Below are 25,152 nucleotides of genomic sequence, written 5' to 3' on the forward strand. Positions count from 1 at the left end.
AAGGAGTTTTTGAAATAGCATGTTCACAATCCGTACTTATTTGCTCTTATTGATTATTACTGATTTTATAACTTCACCTTTTGACTTGTATATTTTAGAATTGGTCAAATTCTCTCCAAAGTTAGTTCATGCTCATTTATAAAGATATTCTTTTTTACCAAATTGGAATTGAAAATCCAAATAGCTAAGAATTGGAATCAATAACCAGATGTTTGATCAATTCATTTTTAAATACCCAACCCTAGACAGGGGTCTCAAATTGTATTCAAAATGGTCTTACTATAATGAGTCATACACATCTAAAACAAATTACAGTATATTACTATTTAGTCCGTATTTAAATGAAAATGTGAATTTAATGTATCCTCTGTCTGAGAACTAATGAAGTGATACTACTGACAAAATATGACCGTTTTTATATCAGTTTTATATAATTAAACAAATTGACGATTCAAACACATATACTGAATCTTAGGGAGGTCCTTTCAAAGTAAGATTGTCGAGTATAATCAAAGCATTATAGAAAATCGATCTCTAATCTTACTCCACGCTCAAAGCAATAGATTCCACAGATGGCGTTTGTTTTGTTTGCATGTCGCCGCTGGGGTCGGTGTAGGGCGGCATTTGATTTTTTACACCGTCTGTAAACTTTGCTTCTCCTCCGGGCGGCGCGGAGAGGAAAAGCAAACACACCTCCGACGACACGAACACGTCACTCGCCGGAGACGTTCTGCCACATACTCGCTCAGCGTTAGCCAGCGGTTCGCATCTGGCTGCTCAGAAATGTCACGTTTTCGGGAAAACGGGAGACTTCCGCGTGTTTGCTAGTAAGTGTCGACTCAGCTAAAGGTCGCGAACATGTGAAGTTACTGTGTTTACACTGACGGCTCTGAAAACGACGTTAAATTCGGTTTAAGCTAGCCGCTGTAGCCGAGTGTCACTGCTCACAGCTAATGCTAATGCTATCTTCTGTTTTGGTTTTACAGCAGTGTTTCCCTGCGGTTCTAACAGATTGTGTTTCTAATTTAAATACATGAACCTTCACACTTACAGCATCGACAGACAAGAGAGGACATGTGCGTCCTCTTCGTCTAACTTGAGGCCTTTGTCGTAGAAGAGCTCAGAACCTGAGGTTTTAATGTTGACTATTACATTGACTTGTTTTTTTTCTATCACAAGATCATGATGTAAATTGAGCAGAACGGAATGGAGCCGTGGAATAAGCCAAACCAGCCTCCCTCAATCGACTGATCAGTGATGTACGTCATCTAAAGTCTGAAGTTGAAGACAATTTGCAACATGGGGAGGTTTGTTGGATTTCTTTTGTGGTATTGTAACTTGATTCTCACACCTCTCATATCTGTGACATTACAGATCCTTTGTGCTGATTCTCTTCTTTCTTTCACCCGTTGACAGGATCAGCTTTTCGTGCCTCTTCCCAGCCTCGTGGCACTTCAGCCTGTCGTCCCAGGTTCTTCCTCGGCTCCTCGTCCCTTCCCTCAGACAGCTGCTCTTCATCGGCCTGGTGCTCTGCCTCATCGGACTGCTGTACCTGCTGCTTGCTACAGGAAAGGGGCACGCCAGCTGGATCAGGAAGGAAAATAATTTTCACAGGTAACCCATCAACCGCTGTTGGTAAGTGTTTATGTTATGAGGGCCACCGGTAATATTTCAGCACTGATAATCTTTTTGCTGTCCAAAAGGCACTTGGCAAGGGTGACTGATGTGGATGCGACGGATACCAGTAACCCCAACCTGAACTACGGCTTGGTGGTGGACTGTGGCAGCAGTGGCTCTCGAGTATTTGTTTACTGCTGGCCCAGGCACAATGGTAATCCACATGAGCTGTTGGACATCCGGCAAATGCGAGATCAACACCGTAAGCCAGTGGTAATGAAGATCAAACCGGGTAAGCACCCCAGAGCTAGTGCCAATTGTTGAATATTTCAAAACTCAAATGATTAAATATCCTCTAAGAAAAACTATTATAAGTTAGTCTGTTATTTACCCATTCTAAAACAAGATGTTTGGTCTTTGTTTTTTCCTTGTAGGTATCTCTGAATTGGCTAAAACGCCAGAGAAAGCAAGTAATTATATTTATCCACTGCTGAGCTTTGCAGCCCAACACATTCCCAGAAATAAGCACCAGGAAACACCCTTGTATATACTGTGCACAGCTGGAATGAGAATCCTACCTGAAAGGTACAGTTGGGTCTAATGAGAATAATATCAGATCTATATAAGACTGCATGAAATGTTCAGACTTCTGGTGAATACAGCACTGTTTAGAGCTGGACCGGACCTGACTAGTTTACAAAATTGCACCACTAAAGCTGCTCTCAGATATGCACTTAACTCTGGATAATCTCTTGACGTTATCCGGAGGGACTGTCGCAAATGCAAGGCTCTGGACTTTCTCTGGAGTTTCTCCTGCCAGCTCTCAATAAAAAAGTCTGCAGAGTGTAAGAATGAGCCAATTTAGGAACACAGTAGGAGATCCTCCTTAGGATTCATCTTGAGTGTGTGGGTGTGTTGCTGACATTTCTAACATTCGGTGGATGCAGAACTGAAATAAATTGATGAAAAAGTGATACAATACACGTAGAAGAAACTGACAAAGGGTTCAACAGAGCCGAAGCAGGTTTCGATGTGCTGTAAACAAAAACACTTGATCCCTGCTGCGTTGTTTGTGTAAAAAGCAAACCACGGATAAAGTCCAGACCCAATTATGCAGACACAGAGCTCATGTCTGAAAACGGTTTATGTGTTGCACTTGACCGGATTGACTCACTGTAAACATCTTTCATCCCCAAATTTTGAAATTTGAGCTCCTACATGTTGTCGACCTCTGTTTGCACACAGCTCGTCAGATACTAGGATTAGATTACACAATAGCTGCTAATCAATTTATAAATGAAGAATGATATGTTTACCTTGTTGCTTATTACTAATACATCAAGTAGGATTTAGTGCTGAGATGCAACACAAACCTTTGTGGTTTTAACAATCATTACCCATCATTAAATCTAACTGGTTAAAACTCCTACACTTGACTGGACTGGCAAAACCGGCATCAACCTAATCAACAGCACTGACCATTTTGTTTCGTAAAAAGAAAAACTGACACTCATGATGAAGTTCTGGTGTTTGTTTAACCTCAGTCAACAAGAAGCACTTCTGGAGGATCTGCGCACTGACATCCCAGTCCACTTCAACTTCCTCTTCTCTGACTCCCATGTAGAAGTCATTTCTGGAAAACAGGAAGGTAAATACAAGGAAATAGAAAGCAATAAAAAGCAATAGCCTCAGCTTCAATCTTCTGCCTCAAAACATCATGACTTAATAAAGCATTGTTTGTAACATATTTAATACAGCACAACTGATTCATTTCTTCATGGAGGCTGACAGATTTCTTGCCAGTTCTTGTAGCTGTTACTCAAATTAAATAAGACACATCTGCATTAGCTAAATTAGTGGGTGTAGGATTCTCTTTTTTTAATTAGTTAACTAATTAAAACTAGTGTAGCATTGGCAATTCTGAAAACATTTCATGCAATAACTTAATAAAAAATTTTTTTGTTGGTTTAGGTGTCTATGCATGGATTGGAATAAACTTTGTCCTTGGAAGGTTTAACCATGTGCACAATGGTAAGAACCCAACAGGTAATATATTGAGTACATCCTTGCTTTGCTTTTTTGCAATTTAACAGCTAATGTGCTACATTTTACCTAATAAAAAAGCACTTGTATGTTAAACAAGTCTCTAGTTACACAGTAATTGTGTGATATATCTTCCCTGCCTGATTGTCTCACATTTCCACTGTCAATTGTTGAAGATGGGGAGGCTGTAGTTGAGGTTAATGTCCCGGGCAGCGATCAGCAGGAGGCGCTGGTGAGAAAGAGGACTGCCGGTGTCCTGGACATGGGCGGGGTCTCAACACAGATTGCGTACGAAGTGCCCAAAACTGTAAGCTTTGCTTCTCCACAGCAGGTTATTATCCACAACCAATTCTGTTTTTGTGCCGTCTTTGGTTTTTTGTCACTCACCCTTTGTTCTTCTCCCTCCTTCTTACATTCCCTGATTAAACCTGTAAGCACCGTTTTTGTCCCGTGGAGATCATCTGCTCTCCATTCATCACTGTTGAACGCATACTGTAAGCCTGCTGCATGACTCCATAGCAGGATTAAGGTTATTAATGTAGAGATCATCAGGTATGATGAAAGTTGTCAGTGCAAGGATGTTTTGTTTGTGTCGTTGTGACTTATATACAGTAGAAGGTTTATATACTGTCTATGCTGAATTTTCACTAATTAGATTTACTAGATTTTATTAGTTTTATCTTCTGTTGCGTGATATTTTTAAATACACATAACTGGACATAACATGAGTTAGCCCCATGAGTTAGCCCCACGCTTGTTGTGACCTGCTTTAGAAAACAGTTCTCTGTCATCTAGAAAATGGTAAACTGATATGGATGTGTGTGGGATTATTCGAGGTTCCTCATTCCCAGGTGGATTTTTGTTTGTTCCCATAGGAGGAAGTTGCTAAGAACTTACTGGCGGAGTTCAATTTGGGATGTGACGCACATCGCACAGAGCATGTTTATCGTGTTTATGTGTCCACCTTCCTGGGTTTTGGAGGAAATGCAGCACGCCAAAGATATGAGGAAAGCCTCACCAGAAACACTGCCACTCGAAACAAGTGAGATCCTGTTGTTTCCACATTTCTTTTGTAAATGTTTTGGTGTGTATTCACACTGTATTACTTGATTCTTTCAGGCTCATGGGTCAGCAGATCGGTGAGACAGCAGAGTCTCCCCTCCTGGACCCTTGTCTGCCCACAGACCTGCAGGATGAGATTGGTTCATCTGCACAGAAGCTCCATCTGCGAGGCACAGGAGACTTTGATAAGTGTCGCCAGATTCTCCAGCCGTTCCTCAACCGCACCAATGAGACCCAAACCTCCCTCAGTGGTATCTACCAGCCAGCCATTGACTACAGCAACAGTCAGTTCTACGGCTTCTCTGAATTCTACTACTGCACAGAGGATGTGCTGCGCATGGGTGGGGATTATAATGCTTCAAAATATACACGGGCTGCTAAGGTAAGTGCCACATAGAAAAATAAGTAACTTAGTATTCCCCTAATATTCTCCATCTGACTAGAAAATACAATGTTCTTTCTGTTAGAAACATTATTCTCTTGAAGTGCGTGAAGTTAAAATCTGCCACAGCTCATCATCACACTACTGCTTTTTATTTTTCTGTGCCCAATTCATACAGTGTTTTCTTTCTTTCTGATTAGCTGATTAGGATTTTGAATCCATCATGCATTTAATATTTTGCGAGGTTATTCATTTACTTACTACACGTGCAGTAATTTGATTTAGTACAGGGTTAGGCTTGTTATAAACCAATGCTGTTTTGCCCCACCAATTCACCATTCTATGAAAACATATGAATCCCTGATTGGCTTGTGGAGTGCAATGCTATTGTGGTTTAAATATTCTATATTTTTGAGAGCAGCTTTGGTTAATCTATTATAACTTGTTGATGCCTTGTCACTGGAAACTTTGCTGATGTTGTGGGTTTATGTTTAACATTTCAGAGTTACTGTGCCACCCAGTGGAAGACTCTGAGAGAGCGCTTTGACTCTGGATTGTATGCGTCACATGCTGATCTCCACAGACTGAAGTAAGTCATACAGGATTATTCGAAAGCTCAATAAACCACTTGGTCACACCTAAAAAAAACAGATGTCTGGTGATTTGTGCAAGATTGTTTTAATCAATGGCTTCATGTGTCTGTTTCCAGGTACCAGTGTTTTAAATCAGCATGGATGTATGAGGTATTACACTCAGGCTTCTCTTTCCCAGCCAATTACAAAAACCTAAAGACAGCGCTGCTGGTCTATGATAAGGAGGTCCAGTGGACTCTTGGCGCTATACTTTACCGAACACGGTTTCTGCCTTTGAGGTAAGATTCTCAGTCGCTTTAAACAAACTAGGGTCAACTAGTTTTAATGAGCAAAAATAAGAGATCATCCACCTTAAAACTGCTCTTCAGTGTAAGTGCAGGAGTGATTGTTTGTTTGCCATCGATAACAACACACATTTGAGCATAAGTGAAACAATGACCATTACTTGAGATTGGCTAGTAAAAAGACACTAAGTATTATGGTGTACAGAGATGGTGGCTTTTCACTTCTGCATTTGGCAGAACAACATAAATTCAAATTCACTGAAATTCAAATTTCTCTGATCTTTAGCAAAGCGAATTATAGACAGTGTCTTTTACTCTAAAGATCTTGGTGACTTATTATTACAGCTCTCTTTAAAAAAAAAATATCTTGTGCACCCCGCATACAGAGTCACCTCAATATAGTCCTCTCAATAAAGGCAAAAAGACCCCAAACATTTCTTTAAAAGATACAAATAAATTCCACATTCTCTTGTGTGTAATCACTAGAGTTGGTCCTGATGGTTTGGCAGATTTGAGCATCTTGCTTTTGAAATTGAAACCACGCTAAATCAGGATTCTTATCAAATCAAACTATCTTATGTTTTAACACATAGAAACAAAAAATGTAATGCACATAATCTCTTTGTTGAGAGCTGCTTCGTTTTCTGCCTATTTCAGGGACATCCAACAGGAAAGCCTGAAAGGAGCTCACTCTCACTGGCGGCACAACTTCTCCTTCCTCAACAACCACTACTTATTCCTGGCTTGTTTCTTCATTGTGCTGTTGTCTATTATGTTGTACCTGATGCGACTCCGCCGCATCCACCGGCATGCGGCCCAGCGCTGCACCCCCTCCTCCGTACCATGGTTGGAAGAGGGCCTCAGCTCACCCACGCTCCCCATCAACCTCTAAACTATTCGGTACTGAGATTTGGACAAATGAGGGACATTGTTTGTGAGCTCTCAGGCTTGGCTGAGCCAATGTTGGTATTTAATTTATTTTGTTTGACATGAAAATGTCTTTTTACAATGAATGATCTTGCCTGTCACTCCTTTGTCATTTTTAAAAGGCAGCTGCCTCAATTTGTCTTCTACTTAATTGAAAAAAAAGACAAACAACGCAGTACTTTTCTCATTAGGGAATCTTCCATACCCAAATAAGTGTCATCTAAACTTTCTCAAAGTTTGACAAAATATACCACAGTGGCATTAATTTAATTTTCTCTGTGTGTGTGGGCATTTGCCTTTTCTTTATGCCTTTTATATCTGCATCATCACACGTTTTCTTTTGCCATCTACAGAAACCTCAAATGCAATATGATTTCTAATTAGTGGAAGGAGCACTTTGTAATGCAGTTAAAAATGAGAAAATTTGAACGCACAGCTACTCTCAGCTGGAATAGTCTTTTTTTGTGTGCGTGTGTCTATCCCAAATAATTTCTGCCTCTTGTGCAATACATGTCTTGACACTGTTGGGAAATTCTCCAAAACCCATCTGCTCATTTTGTGTGTGGTATCAATCTCTCTTGAAGCCCAACTGAAATTCTCACGTTGGGTGATCTGACGATCTTGTTGGATGCTGTTGCGTACACTGTTATTTACGTTGGGCTTCATTTTCAGAAGCTGTCATATCACTGCTGTGAGGGGACTGTAAATGAGGGCACATTTATTTGTCCCGTTATTTATATGAAAATCGTCTATTGAAACGTTTGCACAAATTAATGCGAAATAAATGTTGTCAAATTTCAATTCAGTTATTAAGGTTTCATGGTAAACTTGTCTGGCTGTTTATTTAATGAGGAAGAGATCAGACCATAGGGTGTACATGAATCAGACTAAACAAGTGGTGTCTTTCCTTCAACTGAATCTGAAATCTGTGGTTCTCCTAGAATAAACAATAGCTCCACACTGAAATGATAAGTTTATCTCCCTTTACTGTAACAAGTTATAGTTGTCATTTGCGTTTGAGTGCTCAAGACAAGGTCATGAGTTGTGAGAATGGGACAAATGAGATGCTCAGAATTTACACTGCAAAGCATGTGAGGGTCATCAGCTGTGGAATAAAAATTCTGAATTTAGATGAGAGAGTTTCTTCACCACAGGCCCCTTTAAGTATTATTCTGAATGATTTATAATGTTTTTTATCTTGTGTAGTGCAGTGAGAGATCTAAACCTTTGTTTCCTCACCTGTTAGTCACAATATTTGATTTGTAAATTGTATTATTCTTTTGAAGAAAGACACTATCAATTATCTTTGCAGCGACTGAGTAGAACCTGATCTATTGGCTATCCTGTGTCACTCACCATTGGCTGAAACATAAGCTTTGCACACAAAGTGCCCTGGCGAGTCTCTGTGGGTGTGTCGGTGAAGTGAGACACATCAGTGACTCAGCATTATAAGAGCCTGGCATTTTTAAGATCCTCTTGTTCCAGCAGTGGGGTTAAAGTTGATATTCACATGTTCACAGCTACAGTCAGGGTTGTCAGACTGGCCACCACTTTTTTTCATACACTATAATCCACATGATTGAGGTATGTTTAATAAAAGACTAACTATTGGTCCATAATCTTTTGGCCATGAAACAAACCAAGTATTCAATTCAAATCAAATGTACAAGTTACAGAACAAGTAAATGTGTGAGTTAATAACTTGACGGTATGGAATGTAGAAGTGTATGAAATATAAGTAGGCCATAGTATCTTCAATGTTTTAAGTGCAAAAATAAATGTATTTATTTTACTGATGAAGTTGCAATGGATGAGGGGTTACAAACTGTGTCATTGAGTTCACACAGGATGTTTTAATGTGTCCCACATGCAGAGGGCATCAAGTATTTACACTTCCCTCACACAGCACATCCAGTGGCAGTCTCTGCATTGTTTGAAAATGGATGTGGAAAAGACAACATGTGCTCACACACCAGTTAAGAGGGTCACAGGTGAGATGGTTTCCCCCAATTTGTTACTTACTCAAGAAGAACTGTTGTGGTTTCCATGTGGTTTCAGAGAGCCCATTTTGGTTCCTCTGTTCCTTTTTCAAATAAGGATGTGATATATAATTGAATTTTCCAGGAAAATTTTCAATAAAAATCTCAGTACAAAATAAGTAGTACCAAAAGCTGTGGTTAGTTTGAGCACTGGTCCCTGGAACAACGATTACCACGGTAGCTGCTGCATGTGTTTTCATTGAATTTAAACTTATTTTATGCAAAAACAACAACCAACCTGCAAAAACACACAACACCTTGTATTTAAAATGTGTACAGACAAATAAATTATTTTATTATATTCTAGTAAGACCCCTTTCGAGTACATACAACCCCAGTCGTGGAAAGTGACAAATTACATTCACATAAAAAAATTATTGTCTTTGAGATATTGTGCTATTCTTCTTTGAGAAGTCAATGTTTCCACTCTTTTCCCACTTTCTCTTTATATTGGACCAAATGTCAATGAAAATATAAATGTCTTCATGTGTGACACATATGATCATCTCATAAGATAAGACAGTATTGTTGATTAAATGATATCATTAAAATCAGGCATTATATAAAATAGTCCAATGGGGTTTATAATTAAACAGATGTTCACATGGTGCATCAGTAATGACATTATCTTATATTATTAATATTGTTCGGGGGGCTCTTTTGAATTATTTTTATTTTCTTTGTTAATTAATTTCTTGTGGAAGAGCAGATTATATAAGATCATTATTATTATGATCCTTTTCATTCAAGATTAGATTTTTGCATTTAAATGGTTTTGTTCTGTCTTTCCTCTTACGTGGCTTAAACTTTGAAGGACTTTTATTTGTAACAATAATACTACAATGTGTACAGCCTAAGAATCATTGAGTGTGAGGAAAGCACAAAGGGAGATCGATCCTTACTAACGAGCAGATGCTGATAAAGAGACCAAACCTACTTATCTGTTGCAGCAGCGCTGTGAGATTACACTTTCTTGTCAAACCCATTGAAACCTCTCGGAGAAGCAGGGACGCGCTGACACTGACACAACCAGCGTCAGAGGAATTGACCACGGAAAAACTTCCGATTGGCCGCCTCAAAGCGATGGCCCGCCCTTTTGCTGAAAATCCGCAGCGCGATTGGTCCATGTTGGCCGGAGACGCGCCCCCCTCGGCTGCCAACGTCACGCCCAGGGCAGTGGAGCTGCGGTGCGCGCGGTGATGTTGTGGTTGTCCACGCCGCCGCCGACACCTTTCCGAGCACGATCCCGCACCTCAGAGCCCGCAGCGAGAGCTCACCCCGCATGGAGCTGAGCTCGGAGCGTGCGGCGGCAGCGCTGGAGATGCCGCAGAGCCAGAAAGACGACGGGCCTTTTAACAGCGACAGCGACGGCGACTACGAGAGCTTGCCGCCTCATGTCTCGGTGGCGACCCACATGACAGCGGGAGCCGTGGCTGGCATCCTGGAGCACACGGTGATGTACCCCGTGGACTCCGTCAAGGTAACACCCACCGGGTGAACCCCGCTCGCCCCGCCGCCACAGCTCCGTCACCAACGGGCTACAACATCGCTGCTAACCGCACACATGCTCCGCAGCCGACTGCTAACGAGCGTTAGCTTTAAAACAGCTGCTCATCACACAGCAGCTAGCCACGCTGTTAGCTAATTCAAGCTCGTCAGTCTGCTTTTACTAACTAATTAAGCTCGCTAGCATAAATGAAACCACGAGTAAAACACCGCGTGTCAGCCCGACACAGAGAGAACTAACAGTTGTACTCATTTACACGGCTCTCCATGTGTAATTATTAACTTTGCTAACATAGTGAGTGGGTTGAGCGCCCACTGTAACCTCACCGCTGTCACTCCTAAGTTAGCAAGGTCAGAACCAAGTTATGGACGTTTACGTTTTTCATCGTTAGCTCCTCTTTAGCTCTCCCTCTTTCTGTTCAGTCTCGGCTGTAGTTCACAGAACTGAGCGAGTTGTCCACACTTCGTTACTGCTGTGAGGATAAGTGAAGGTCAAGAAGGTGGCGTGGCAGTAACTTGTGTCTAAATGCCTTTAAATTCAAATCCACAGTCTTACTGCCACAGCGATGCTGCCCCTCATAAAAGCTTAACTTTATCTTTTTACTGTGTTGCTTCACTCCCGTGTGTAGTTGCGAAACATAGTGGCCACTCACTGATGCCCAGATGACTCATTAACTTAAAACAACTCTGCCAATTAAACATATCTTTATTTACTTTCACAGGAGTACTCTAATAAATCAATACAAAGATTTAGATTTGTTGTATTTACAGGATTTAGCTTTGTGATTGCTCAACATTTGCCCATGAATCAAAATGCAGCTCAGCCTCTAACCAGATACTAAACATCAGCAAACTGTATATACAAAATAATACAATACAATTAATAATATAATATATTCAATATCTAAAATTAACAACAATCCAATATATAAAATGCCCACTTTAAGTGATTGGGGTTTTTCTGTGTTTTGGTAGTGAGCATTTAATGCAGTACACTGTAGAGCTGAAACAATTGATTATAGATAAATTGGTTAGTGGATTAAAATGAATCTTGCAGCTGTCTGTCATTTTTAAAGTAATTGTTAACTTAATATCTTTGGGTTTTGGACTTGACCTGTTAAACTTGACACTGTTAAATTGATGAACCAAAAAAGGATCCAAAGAATGAATTGTTATGAATCAACTTGGCCGCTCCAGCCTTAATACACGGTACAAATAAAACATGGTTTAGATATATCATTGAGGACTTCTGTCTTCTTTCTTCATTTTATGTAGTTCCTAAATACTGAAAACAATGATCATACCATGGTTCTCTGTTACTCACATTAGTAACAAGGTAGAGAAAATTTGATATTGAGCAAATTTTCATAAGAAAGTAAGTTATGTTACACGTTAATGGCTGAAACTTGCTATAAAAAGAGCTGCACATCAAGTCGCAAAGATGCTATGAGTCACTGCCCACATGCATTTTTGTGTGTACAAATATTTGGCAGGAATCACACAAAATCATAAACATTCAATCCTTCTCACTCCAGCTCTTTGTGTGGCTGGTATTGGAATGAACTAGTTCACCAATGAGTGCCATCTTGAATTGAGACGCAGTCGATGAAGTTAAATGACTAAAAGAAATGGTTAAAAATTGGCCTGTGTCTGCAAAGTAAATCTTTAACTGTTGGGCTGATTGTGATCCTTGCCCCTGAAATCCTCTCTCTTCTGCTCAACTACTGTTTTCTAACAATGTGGTGTTGTTGTGATAATTTGGTATGCGGCTCTACTCAACATTAATCTCGATGTGGCACAGAAAACTGCAAACCTACTGCAAGGAAAAGAAGTCTTTATATCCTTTTTTGCTTCATAGTCTTGACAACTGACAGTTAACTTATGTTTATTAGTACTGTTATTACTATTAAGTTAACTTAACTTCATTAAGTGCTTCTTATGAAAATAGACATTATTATACAAACCACTGTTGTCATTTCCTCCTGAGATTTCTCTGCACTTTTCAGCTGTTTGATCAGTGTGTGTCTGGCATTGAAACATAGCCTGTTTTGAAATATCGGTGGATCTAAACTGATGAAATCCCTACTCATGGTTCCTTTTTTTCTTTTCAGAGACACAATATCTGCATATGTTTTCAGCAGTAGATGCAAAACTAAGAGTCTGTGTATTAAGTAATGAATTGAAGTTGCGAAGTCTCGCCTCAAACTTGAGATGAGTTTAGCTGAATAATTGTTTTAAATAATTTCAGAGCTCATTGAATATGACAACAATCTACTTAGTGTATCTTTCAGCCTCCCATGCAGGCCGAGACACCGCTCAGACTCAGGGAGTAGCCCATGTGAATGCTAGGAGGGGGATCTTATCAATGTTGTGCACATGTGGAATCAGCCTCACACAGCGAAGGGCGTGTGTGTGCACTCAATCTTTTGTTGTATTGATTAGTAAACGTCCAAAGAACCACAACTGCCAAAAGTGAATTATAAAGATAGGACACAGAGTGATGTCAGAGGTGAGAGCGCATCCTTTTAAGGATGAGTAAATGGATACTCTGGTGTTTGCCACCTGTTTTGTTACCTCAGTTGACTGTTACATTGATGTTAAAGGCATCTTGATACATGAACAATCTAAGTACTCTATCTTCAGGTTAAACCTTCCCTAACATGAACCAATTTTTACTTGTTTTACCTTTACTATGACCTATCATCTTTTTCATGATTCTCTTTCACGAATTTGTATTTCGTTTCAAGTTTCAGGTTAATCTCATGTGTGGTAATCATAAAGTGCAATCAAGTGCCTGAGTTCAAATGATTTAAAAATAAAAAAAACCATAATAATAACAGGCATACTAAATACTGCAGTTTAAAAAAAATTTCAGAGACTATTGTTATTTTTGTGTCGTTAAAGTGGATGCATGTCTTATCACATCAGAACTTCTGTACAATCACCGTCTGATGATAAAGTTTGAACTGGCAGGTTACTGTGTCCCCAGCATAATTTCAGCTTCAGATTAGCTGTAACATTAAATTATAGTGTCATGTTCAATTAGTTTTATTTGTCAACTACTTCATTGAAAGGTGCATATAAAATGAATATTAATGCATCTGTCCTGGGCAGAGTTGTGTAATAATGTAGTTCTGAGTTTAGTCACAATAACCAAAAATGTAAACTATGCTACCAGGTTTTGTGTGACCCAAGGTTCCAAAAATGCTTATTAAACGGAAATGTAATTGATACTTCATTGTCAAGCCAAAGGAAGGAAACGCATGGGAACATGCTGGGGAAGATAGACTCGGCCTATCTCCTGAGTCAGCCCCAGATCTCCTCGCAAATAAAAACATGCTTTGTGCTGGCCAGATAACTTGGCATGGTGGAGTAAAACAAGGAGCTGCCACCGCCCGTACCCCCACCACACACACACCAGCCTTGTGAGAGACACACACCACTCTGACAGGAACCTCACTGCTGCCAAGAGCACTCACTGTCAGAACAATGTGACAGTCTTAAAAGGAACAATGCATCAAGAAATGGTGATTGGGATGATACCAGGTGTCCACTTTGAAGCCAGCCACAGCATTCATGCTGGACATTAACATCAGCACTTGTTAACCAATCCAACCATGCTGCGACCATTGATGAGCAGTGGTTAAAATATCGGTTTGTTTTTGCAGACAAGGATGCAGAGCCTGCAGCCGGACCGGAACGCACAGTACAGAAGTGTTTATGAGGCTCTGAAACGGATCATTCAGACAGAGGGGATCTTCAGGCCTCTGAGGGGCCTCAACATCACCATGATGGGAGCGGGGCCGGCCCATGCCCTCTACTTCGCCTGCTACGAGCGGGTCAAACGCTCACTAAGTGACGTCATTCAGAGGGGAGGCAACAGCCATTTAGCCAACGGTATGAGTTCCCACGTCTTTACACAAATCACTTGGCTGTCGTACTAACTGTTGTGCACTAGGCTGAGCAGCAAGGCCAGGAGGAGGAGGGTTAGGATAATGCCTGTTAATGCTGTTTCCTGTTTGGAATGGCAAGGACAAAGCCAAAATCCTAACATGCGATCTAGGATGTGTGGGTACAAGCTGTTTTCTAGCATGTAGAAAAAAAAAGAAGAAGAAAAACCAATGAAAATAAGGAACATATATTTCAACAAAGTTGATCCAGTTTGTTTTGTTTGTTGTTATAGTTCTGTGACTGGATCAGAGTTGACAACACTGGTTTATGTTTAACAGGTATGGCAGGTAGTGTGGCCACTGTGCTCCATGATGCAGTCATGAATCCAGCTGAAGGTAAGAAGAAAAAGTCCAAGTTCTTGGTGGGTGGCTCGCTGCTGCAGCTGTTAGAACTGTTCTGACAGGAACATTCTAATAATGCAGCTTCCAGCTACCTCCCACAGGCTGGAATAGTATGTTGGCCTTAGTTTGCGTCTTTAAATTTCCCGTGGGTGTGAACGATTGTACGTCACTATGAGAGAGCCCTGTCATTGACTGATGAACTGTTCAGGTTGGAACATGCCTCTTTCCTATCGCTGCTAGGATTGTTTTATATTCCCCCATGACCTTCTAAAGATTCAGTGATTGGTATTATTAGTATTATTAAAGGATATTGGTGACAATATTGTAATTTTCTTAATGTCAAAAAACCCCATGAATAATTTCTGTATCTAATGTCTGATATACTGTATTTTTCTCTTCCATAGAACTCTATTGTTGTCCAAAAATATCAATGAGCTACACTGGCTGACTTGCTCCTTTATCCCTTAATTGCCAAACTTATTCTACTGGTGTTTGAGATATTTGTTTTATTTTTTAAGCAGCGTGTTAAAGTAAAGTGCATTTTTAAACACTGTTCTCTGTTTCCTCCCATCACTCAGTGATAAAGCAGCGGATGCAAATGTACAACTCTCCATATCGAGGACTTTGGGACTGTGTTCAAACAATAACACGGACCGAGGGCATCGGAGCGTTCTACCGCAGCTACAGCACGCAGCTGACCATGAACATCCCCTTCCAGGCTGTTCATTTCATCACCTATGAGCTGATGCAGGAACAGTTAAACCCCCACAGACATTACCACCCCGGCAGCCACATAGTGTCGGGAGCAGCGGCCGGAGCCATCTCTGCAGCGATAACTACTCCGCTCGACGTTTGTAAAACGCTGCTCAACACACAAGAGAATGTAGCACTGAACTCCATGAAAATCAGCGGCCACTTAACAGGAATGGCTAACACCTTCAGGACAGTGTACCGGCTTGGTGGAATGGCAGCCTTCTTCAAAGGGGTCCAAGCAAGGGTTATATACCAGATGCCCTCCACCGCCATCGCCTGGTCCGTGTATGAGTTCTTCAAGTACTTCCTGACGAAACAGTAGCTGGAACAAGAGGCAGGACCTGCTGTCATGGAAAATGTGTTGGAGCAACCCACACCTAGACTGATGAAAGACTTTCCCCACCTGAAGCTGTGTGAACTCAATGTATCGTTTCCACTGTGGAGGAAATAACATCAGTAGTTGTCTCACAGGGGAGTCACTGTGGTCGAGGTGTGGCAGAGGACGACACTTGATATTTCTCATTTACTCAAGTCTGTGTGTGTTTTTGAGTTAGGATGACGTTGCACAAGGAGGAGATGACTATTGTTAGTGTGTCATCTTCTTCCTCCTCCTCTCCACGGTCCCATCAACCACAACTCTCCAGTCTCATGTGCTGACCATTTAATGAAGTTGTCCTGAAAGATGTTTATAGTTCTTAATATTGGAACTTTCTTATTTATTTTGTTAGCTTTCCGCAGCTTGTGTTTTAAGGATGTTTGTTTTGTTTCATGGAGTATTTATAAAGAACCATTACAACACATTCCTTATTTCCACTCCACAGTGGAAAGTACATCAGCGCTTTTAAAGTGCCTCATAAATATTAAATGCTCTTTTGCTTTTTCCATCTTATGCACTTGATTTTGAAATCTTTCCACATTTTATTTTTGTTTGGTCCAAGGCTTATCAGAATAAGATAAGATTACAATCTTATTGTGGCTCTTTGTCATAAATGGTCAAATTTTTCAACATCTGAACAGGCTTAACCGGTTGATGTGTAAAATACCATGTTTTCCCCCTGAGAGACTCCTCTCAGGGTCAAGATGTGTAGGCCGTAACGGTCTGTTATTTTATTTGCCTTGTTGAAGTGAAGTACTAAAACACTCCTGAATCACGCACAATAACGTTACTTCCAGAAAGAAGGCAGCTTTTTCATATGTATTCAAACACGTGAATATATATTTTAGGGTGACTATTTCTGAGAAACTTCATTATGCAGGTCCACAGGTGGATCAAATACGGCTGTTACTTGATCTGGCGGTAATATCTCGTGCATTTATACTGTGATGTTTATATGTATAAATAATAATGACCTTTCAAGGTTGTAGATTGTATATAAAATATTTTTCAGAGTATAAGTTTAGCTGAAAGTTAAAATTCACACTTGCTGCAATTCAAACTTCATGTGATTGAATTTGATTTTAAAAACGGACCAGTGAAGTCAGGCGCTCTCGTTTCCATGAGGTCTGATCAGCTGGTGAGCAGGCAGCATCATTCCTTTTATTTTCGTCCTGTTGTATTTACATATTTCCTGTGTGCTCACTGCTCTCTCCAGCCTATTGTCTATTTTTGATAAAGTAATCAGGACATTCCTCCAGATATTGATGTGATCCAGCAAGTGGCCAGATTTATTTGTTTTTAATTATGGAGGTTTTTTTCTGTCTTACTCTGGAAAAGTTCAGAGAGTTTGTCAGATTCCAGTGGAGTCACGAACCCGTTAGCAACAGATTCTTCTTGCTTGTACACTTGGGTAATTATTAATATACCAAAGACATGCATTCTATTCTACACATCACATTTCGAACATGTAGTCATGATGCTGTGTGCCTGCCTGCTGTGAATTGTTATTCCACCTTCACCCCCACATATAGTAGCTTCCACTCAGTTAGATTCTTCATTATCTTTCTTTATTGTTTTGGAACTTGTTGAAGAGAAAGAAACATCTTTTCTTCCTTGACATTTTTCATTGTCCTCTGACAAGTTTCAATAACGATTCAAAACGTTTAGCAAAAGCAGTTAACTGTGAAAAATCATTGATATTTTGGAAAGATTTCAGTGAGTTTGGGAAATTACATTGTGAGCTAATTATGGACTGATTATTTCTTTTAGACTAGGCTATATAAACCGCTTATATTGTTCCTAGTTACGTGTGCAATATGAATTTCACATGAAAGGATAAGATGTTAAACTTGAATATAAAAGTGGATTCAGTAGCATTTAGCTTCATGCAGCTGTTCTATTCTCCTTAAAGCATCTAATCACAGTTACAGCGCATTTATCCACATTGTGTTTTCACAGTTGGGTCCACTGACAAACATCAACTCATCCAATGCTAATCACATGATAAACAAAATAACAATTCAGTCTGAATACATTTTGATTTATTGCTTTATACTTGTATTTAATGCTGCATTATTCCTTTGAGGTGTTGGTGCAGAATAGAGAATTATTATTCTACAATTGTGTGTCCATGTTCTTTTAACATGTTAAATCAGTGTTTCTCATGTATATCTCTACATCTTAAAGAAGACAGGAGAACTCGTATTCTATGTGGGGATTTTCATGATGTAAATATTTATACGCTAATTACGCACAAGTGATTTGAAATGGGAGCTGGGAGTGGTTTTTTTTTCTGCTGAGTGCCATCTCCAGAGGAGGAGTGCTTAAAAGTTTGACCATGCAAATATGAAATGATTGTAATAATGCTGCTACAGTATGTATCACTGGAGCTGAAATAAACAAGCAACTGAGGAATGCTGTGGTTGTTGTCTCTTAATGTCCTGTCTCAGTCTTAGATTTGTTTTAACGTTACTTACTCTCCAGTGTAATTATTCTGTTTTTACCCACGAGAGGAACAAAAGATGTCAGGATATGTCAGCTATTGTTGAGATGAATTGTTTTTGATTACAAAGAAATAACTTGGGCTCAGTGCTACTGATTTCAAACCAGCGAAGATTTGAGAAAAATGGATGGATGATATGAGGTTGACATTGAACTCACCTTTAATGTGAAGAAAAACCCATGGACCTAATTGTTCCATTTTGTTTTTCAGGGTTTAGGTTTTGGTTCAAGAACATAGTAGTTCAGTTGGAAACCTGCTCACTCCAAACTGTTACTGAAACACCTACTGTGTATTACTCATGGGCAAATTGTTGCTACATTTTGAAAAGTGTTTTTTTTTAACTGCTATGTAACACGAGCCAAGAGACCAGTGTCTGAAAACCACAGATATGTGCACCACTCATCCCAGTGGATTCTGTAGAATATGCTGATCTGAAATTGGTCTGAAACGACCTTTCAAAGTCATATCCTTCCTGTAGAGGGCGCTATAGTATTACTTACAGGCAGAGATGATGTTGACATTGAGTTGTCACTGTGACTCACTCAGATACATGATGATGTGATGATGAGTCCAGCTCTACTGACTCTGCCCTCAGAACCACCAGTCTTGTACTTAAATAAAAAAATAATAAGTTTGAAGATTTGAACTTTGCCAACACTGATAACATTCTGAAAATGTATCACATACAGGTTTTAAAGTTACTATGTTGTGCAGTGGACCTCTGTAACCCCAGTCTCCATCACTGATTCATGAGTAAACTCTATAAATAAATACATAAATGCCTTTTCCATTGATTTTACACTGTATCTCTTTTATTTATTTTTTCATAACAACATCTCTTCATAATGTTAAAAAGAATCTGACCAGAAACAACTTATGTCAGAGTAACGCTGCAAACTGCAACTTAAAAGTTATCTAACTCTCAATATTCAATTTGTAAAGGCCTCTCTTCTTATGTTGCATAAAAAAGATGAAAAAAAAAATCTCGTCTCTAAATTGTATTTTATTCCACTAGGAAGTGAATAAAGTTTCTACTGCAAATGCTCTCAGAAAGAAGTGAGGATGGGAACACGCCTGTAAACACAGATATCTGATGATCTTCTGCAAATTGGATTATTGATAACTTATACAAACACAAGAAGAATATGAACTATCATTGTCGTCATATTCTTACATATTCTGTTGTTTACCTGAAGGTAATGCACATATATGTCCTGCATGTTATACTGGCAGGAAATCAAGACTGACCTTTTTTTTCTTTTATTGAAATGTAGACAGTGCAGCGCTTTATCCCAAACCAACATGCCTCAGGACACGTACACTTGTGCTGCAACGTTGTTGTCTCAGATGTGTTTAGTTTTCGCCCTGGTCCACGAGCAGCTTGTTTATCTGAGGTGCACAATGGTCGGCCCCCTGTCCCCTGTCCTTGTCATACTTCTCTTATCACTTTCATCTGCAGTAAACTATCCCACTACTTTCTATGTTTCTCATTTCACAGATAAACACATTGGAAATGTACTCTGTCTACCTGAGACTTTCCCTCTCTCTCTCTCACACACACACACACACACACACACACACACACACACACACACACATGCACTGTTTGCAGCCACACAATCAACGTTAACCATCAGTTCAGTTGAATGCTGAGTTGCATCTGCTGATGGGAGAAGAAAAGCAGCTGCTCCTCAGGTACAGTAACACGTGGGATCCAGTTTCACTGTGCGGAGAAGTTTACGAGTGTTCCCGTGTGGAGAAAAGATCTGGGCTGCTTTAAACCATCTTATCAACTTCAACAAATTTGTCAGACAGTCACGGCATATTGGTACACCGACAAAGGCTGTCTTTGTGGCCAGGCCCTGGCTTTCGCCTCATCTGTTGTGAGGATCTGCTTGTTTTTCAAAGCATCACTGGCCACCTTGAAGAGCACGTCGACCACACGGCTCCCTGCATCTCACAAACCACACTCCTGCATAGAACAGAAGATAAACTCTTGAGATTTAACATTGTGTTTATTGGCGTTTATACCAGCTTCAACTACATATCCTAGAAAATCTGCACAGAGCCATGTACCAGCCAAATCTATGATCTTAGTATAGAGGAGGAGATAAGACAGTAATGTTTCCAACTCCTCGATGCTTTTTATCATTTACTTTCAAAATCCAGTTAATCCAGGTGGTGCAGAGACAGATTTAGCGACACTCCCCGAACCTGTGGAAAGACAGAGGGTCTAACAGGCATGAGGTTGTTAAGTCTTCTATGTTTGTGGAAACCGCGTCTCTTTGAGCCTTCCTCTTTAAGGAAGTGCAGGTATTACGGTTGCAAATACAATAATAATAGTTCTCGCAACCCTCGGCTTCAGCCTTCAACAGGCTCCTTTATCTGATGAGCGTGTGCATAAGCGGCCTGAGAGACACTGAGAGATACTGTCAGGTTCTCAACGCCGTCAAAACAGATGCTATCTGCCCTCTTCATGTCTAATTACCTGTTTACTCCAAGGACCCAGAGTGAATGGTGCAGCTGCTGGTATTGTTGCTTAAAAAGTCACATCAGTTTAAGGAAATCATTAAGATTCATGTCTGGTTTCAGTTTTTAAGCTTCTACATAGCGAGGCATGACATAGTAGTGTAATTGATATTTTTTAAAAGCAACCTCATCCCCATTTAAATCTGGCTTTCAATTGAATTTATTAATTTATTTGTGTATTTGTATATATTTCGGCCTGTTTTATTATTTGCTATATCTTTAAAATACACTTACTTTATGATTTTCAGATTATTTTCCTTTAATGCACTTTATTTTTCTCTTTATCGATCGAACTCACTTTATAACATCTAGCCTTCCATAGGATTTATAGGATTTATTTTTAATTCATTTCTATTTCTATTATTTTTTTGTTTTTTTAATTTTAGCAGTTTTTAAATTCTGCCTCTAGAGTGCCCTCATTGGTTTCTCGGAGTTGTGCAGATGTGCGTGGGTGGCTTGCTTGTGTCTCAGGAATGTTTTGCCTTCTCTGGTTCTAGCAGGCTGGTTGGTTGTAACATAGGTAGAGACCCACAGAGGTTAAAAGCCTGGGACCCCCCTGCTGGTCGGTCGGGCCTGAGGATGGGTGAGATAGTGATTCCTCAGTTCTTGTTTTTGTGAGTGTTTTTATTTTTTGTGTTATATTGTTAGTGGTTTAGTAGACCACTAACAATAACCTTGCTTTGTATGAGAAGTGCTTTATAAATAAAGTGTAATTGATTGATATATGACCGCCAGATCATTGATTATAACTAATACCAGATGCTTGTTTGAATGTGGAGAAATGAGTCCGTGTCATCAAAGCAGCATAAAAGTTGAAGTATTCAGATCCTTAAGTAAAAATAGTAATTCCACAATTTGAAAAATCTCCCCAACCATTAAAACTCCTGGATTCAAAACCTGAGTAAAAGTACATCAGAATGTAGTTCAAGTATGAAAAGCAAAAGTTGTCATAGTTCAGTAAAATGTTTTATTATTCTATGGCGACTTTATATTCTGTTTGGTATTTTAATCAACAGCAATATCATAGTTTACACTGACATCTGAAAAATAACTAAAGCTGGAGTGGAATAGAAGTAGATTAGTTAGTAAGAAGATTAGTTACCTACATGCCAATACCTGTTCTAAGTTCCTTGTGTGTACGTAAGTATGGTACTCGAGTGAATGTGCTTGCTTACTGTCCACTCCTGCATATACAGTAAGACGATCAAAGTAAGGAGTGAGTAAAAGTGAAAGTTGAAATGAATGTGCAGTGAAACACATAATCTCATTGAAAAATGATGAAAGTCTTTCGACACTTCTCTTCTGTAGGTAGCACAGATGTGGCGGTTAACTGCTGAGAGAGCTCTCAATGCTCCCTCTATCACTTCCATCAGACCTCTGCTGCTCACACACTACAGTTGTCTTACTACAAACTTGCCCTTCTTAAATATGTAAAGCCTTAAATCCTGCATGCCATCTTATCAGCAGTGTACTGAGTGAGCTCAACATGCCAACCTGCACGAATCACCGTCTATACTCTTCTTAGGACACAGAGAAATAGTTATACGTCTGAGCAGTTAACTGGAATCTGAAAGACTGGGACTTAACTATAGATTGTAATTATTGATTGTATGTTTTTTATTTGAAAACTCTCAAATGACTGCAGATGAGAAACCCCCTTTTTCATTTGAGTTAATGATTTTCAAGGGACGTGTTTCGAAAACCTACACACACACCTTATGTTTGTTTGTAGAGGCTCACTTGGCCAGTGGGAATGAGATAGTTAGGAGATCCTCTCTGTATAAACTGGAATCATGATAAAGAAGAAAAATGTCTTGTTAAAAAGACCTTCAAATTTATAATTGCTATTTGATTTTTTAGAAGACCCAAATAGAGGCCAAAATTAATTTCTTTCCATAAACTCAATCTTGGTTTGGTTACATAAATACAGCATTGAATAAATGAGGCGATGTTTGCGAGCTATCCAAATCGAGCTGAGCTGCTCCAATCATGTGACATACATCATGTGACTTACATCATGTGGCATACCTCATTCACCACCATCATCTATAATACACACCAACCCTATTAGGCGCTCTGTTTAAGCAGAGAACACCCACACCTCCATTGGCATAGTGGTGAGTAGATAATGAGTGAATTTTCATTTTTGGGTGAACTATCCCTTTAAGTCAGAGCCTAGACGCCGAACACTAACATGTTCCACTGTTGCAATAAACGTTTTAGGAAGAGTTGTCTGACTGAACTCTGAAAATTGTAATAGATTGACCTCAGAACACACAGGTAGCTCCTGGTGGTGGAGACGCAGCATCACAGTGATCATTAACTCAGAAAACGTCCATGGAGAGAGGAAACAGCAGACTTGAAGATGCGGCTCTGAGCAGAGGAGACTCTTCACTGGAACAGCAGCATACAGATAAATAGAAAGGATGCCTCTGAAAAGCTGTCAGCTGACAAAGCAAAGTTTGAGTTTCCTGCCAGACATAATTATTCTTTTTTATTTGCTATGGGCTAATGGTTTATTTGACCTCAAAACCCAGACCATGCGAAGTTGTGATATAACAGAAATATGAGCTTGTGATAATATTCCTCAGAGAAAATGTGTTGCATTTGGTAAAGGATAATTCCGACACACAGTCACAGCTCTGACATACTCAGACTTCAGTGAACCTGAAGGTTCAGCTTTGTGATCACGAAGGAGGCAGTGACTTTACCTGCTGAGGACAACGTACACAGGAGACCATCTGATAACAAGAGGAGACAATGTCCTTAATTCATTCAGCCATGGATAATGTCAATAATCTGGAAGATAACAAACCGCCTTCCATATCTGAAACCTGCAGCAGGGAGGCTCAAGTGCACACTGCATGTGTCTCATACTGGCACATGCAGGCGGTGGATACACAACCTATAAGCTAAAGGCTAAAGGTAGCTGCCAGGCAACCAGATTATTTTCTTGAGATTCTACAGCCACAAGTTTAGAGCCCATGGATGCATTATGTGAGCATAACGCCTGTATTTCATGAAAAAATTATACTCACATCTAGATTGCGTTGGATCATTATTAATGGAAACCTAAACCTTTTTTAAACAAACATATGAATCAATGAATATAAATGTGGTGCAGTTTCATCTGGGTTTAATGTAACTTTCATGGCTTATTGCTTCTGTGGCTGAAGTCGATATTTTGCACCATATTTGAAATGGCCATCAACCATGTAACTGCTCTCTCATTTGGTTTTCAGTTATATTTTTCCAATAAGGTTAACACTGGAATAATTTGAAATATGATAATATGATATTAATACGTTTTTTAGTGTAAAGAAGAAGTATAGAGTTAAATACATTTGTTCGACATACATTTATCAGTTTTATAATGCATGTCTTCTTATATAATTTCATTTTGCATTGTGTCCCCTCTGTACCGCTTGTCTGGGTTCTGTCTTTGTTCCCAGCAGCAGTCATGTTAACAAACAGGTTTTGTTAATCGCTATCACATTCATGTGATGAGCTTCTTGATGCATTCAAAAAAACTCACGCTGCAGTCACACAAGCAAAACTCATTGACCCTATGTGAGAGACAAGGACACGTTTGGTTTAGAAAGCAAAACGTTGCAGTGGTTGCTGACGTGCTTCTTAGATGGATGACTTTTTTGCTTCAATCAACCAGATTTCAACCAGTATTATTGTTTTCATATCTTTTTCTATTGTATTCTGACCAAAACATAATTATCCATAATTTCCCTATGAACTAATCAGTCTTTGATGCTTGTTTGATCTTACTCTCTTATTAATCTCATCTTAATGTCACCTGAAAAAAAACTGTTTTATCTCTATGTCATCATTCTCTTACCCTCATCTCACTGTTATCTTCATCTACCTCATTGACTGCACACACATATTTTAAATATTTCCTGTATGAAGATTTAAAGACGTGTCATAGTGTTATTAATTTCAATACAGTGGTTAACACTTCTATAACTACTACTTCAACAACAGCAAATTGTGTATTTTTTAAATATATACCGAATCTTTTGATATATTATCATTTGATAATTTGAGAGTTCCCCTGTTTTCTCAACTTTTTGCTGTAATATACTTTTGGGCCTCATGTCAAAGTGTTTCCTAAACATTGGCAGAATAGATTCAGTACATCAGGAGCATAGTTTTAATTCAATGTCATTATTTGCTCTATAAGAGGTATTTCAATTACATTCATTTTCTGTACATTTTAATGGGAAGGCAGATG

The 25,152-nt window shown here is 39.5% G+C and overlaps 2 protein-coding genes across 5 annotated transcripts; both read left to right on the forward strand.

The window, feature by feature from the left end:
• The first annotated feature begins 669 nt into the window (after positions 1-669).
• On the forward strand, positions 670-7,709 carry entpd4 (ectonucleoside triphosphate diphosphohydrolase 4). Of its 4 annotated transcripts, none has more exons than XM_020094034.2 (13): positions 670-827; positions 1,180-1,307; positions 1,417-1,614; positions 1,704-1,909; positions 2,052-2,202; positions 3,162-3,265; positions 3,589-3,663; positions 3,837-3,991; positions 4,536-4,702; positions 4,780-5,104; positions 5,608-5,693; positions 5,814-5,975; positions 6,639-7,709. In XM_020094034.2, exons 2-13 carry the CDS (start codon positions 1,300-1,302, stop codon positions 6,871-6,873), a joined length of 1,872 nt encoding a protein of 623 aa, XP_019949593.1. In that variant the 5' UTR covers positions 670-827; positions 1,180-1,299; the 3' UTR covers positions 6,874-7,709. The 4 variants fall into 4 exon arrangements, with proteins under 4 accessions (XP_019949593.1, XP_019949595.1, XP_019949594.1 ...); XM_020094036.2 differs by having other exon boundaries at positions 3,837-3,967; XM_020094035.2 differs by having other exon boundaries at positions 3,589-3,648.
• Positions 7,710-10,086: 2,377 nt separating this feature from the next.
• Positions 10,087-18,289, forward strand: slc25a37 (solute carrier family 25 member 37). Its single transcript, XM_020094053.2, has 4 exons — positions 10,087-10,427; positions 14,122-14,350; positions 14,683-14,739; positions 15,324-18,289. The coding sequence occupies exons 1-4, from the start codon at positions 10,230-10,232 to the stop codon at positions 15,818-15,820; spliced, it is 981 nt and encodes a 326-aa protein (XP_019949612.2). The 5' UTR covers positions 10,087-10,229; the 3' UTR covers positions 15,821-18,289.
• The last annotated feature ends 6,863 nt before the right edge of the window (positions 18,290-25,152 follow it).

Source organism: Paralichthys olivaceus, chromosome 4 (genome assembly GCF_024713975.1).
Source record: "Paralichthys olivaceus isolate ysfri-2021 chromosome 4, ASM2471397v2, whole genome shotgun sequence".
Classification (NCBI taxonomy): Eukaryota; Metazoa; Chordata; class Actinopteri; order Pleuronectiformes; family Paralichthyidae; genus Paralichthys; species Paralichthys olivaceus.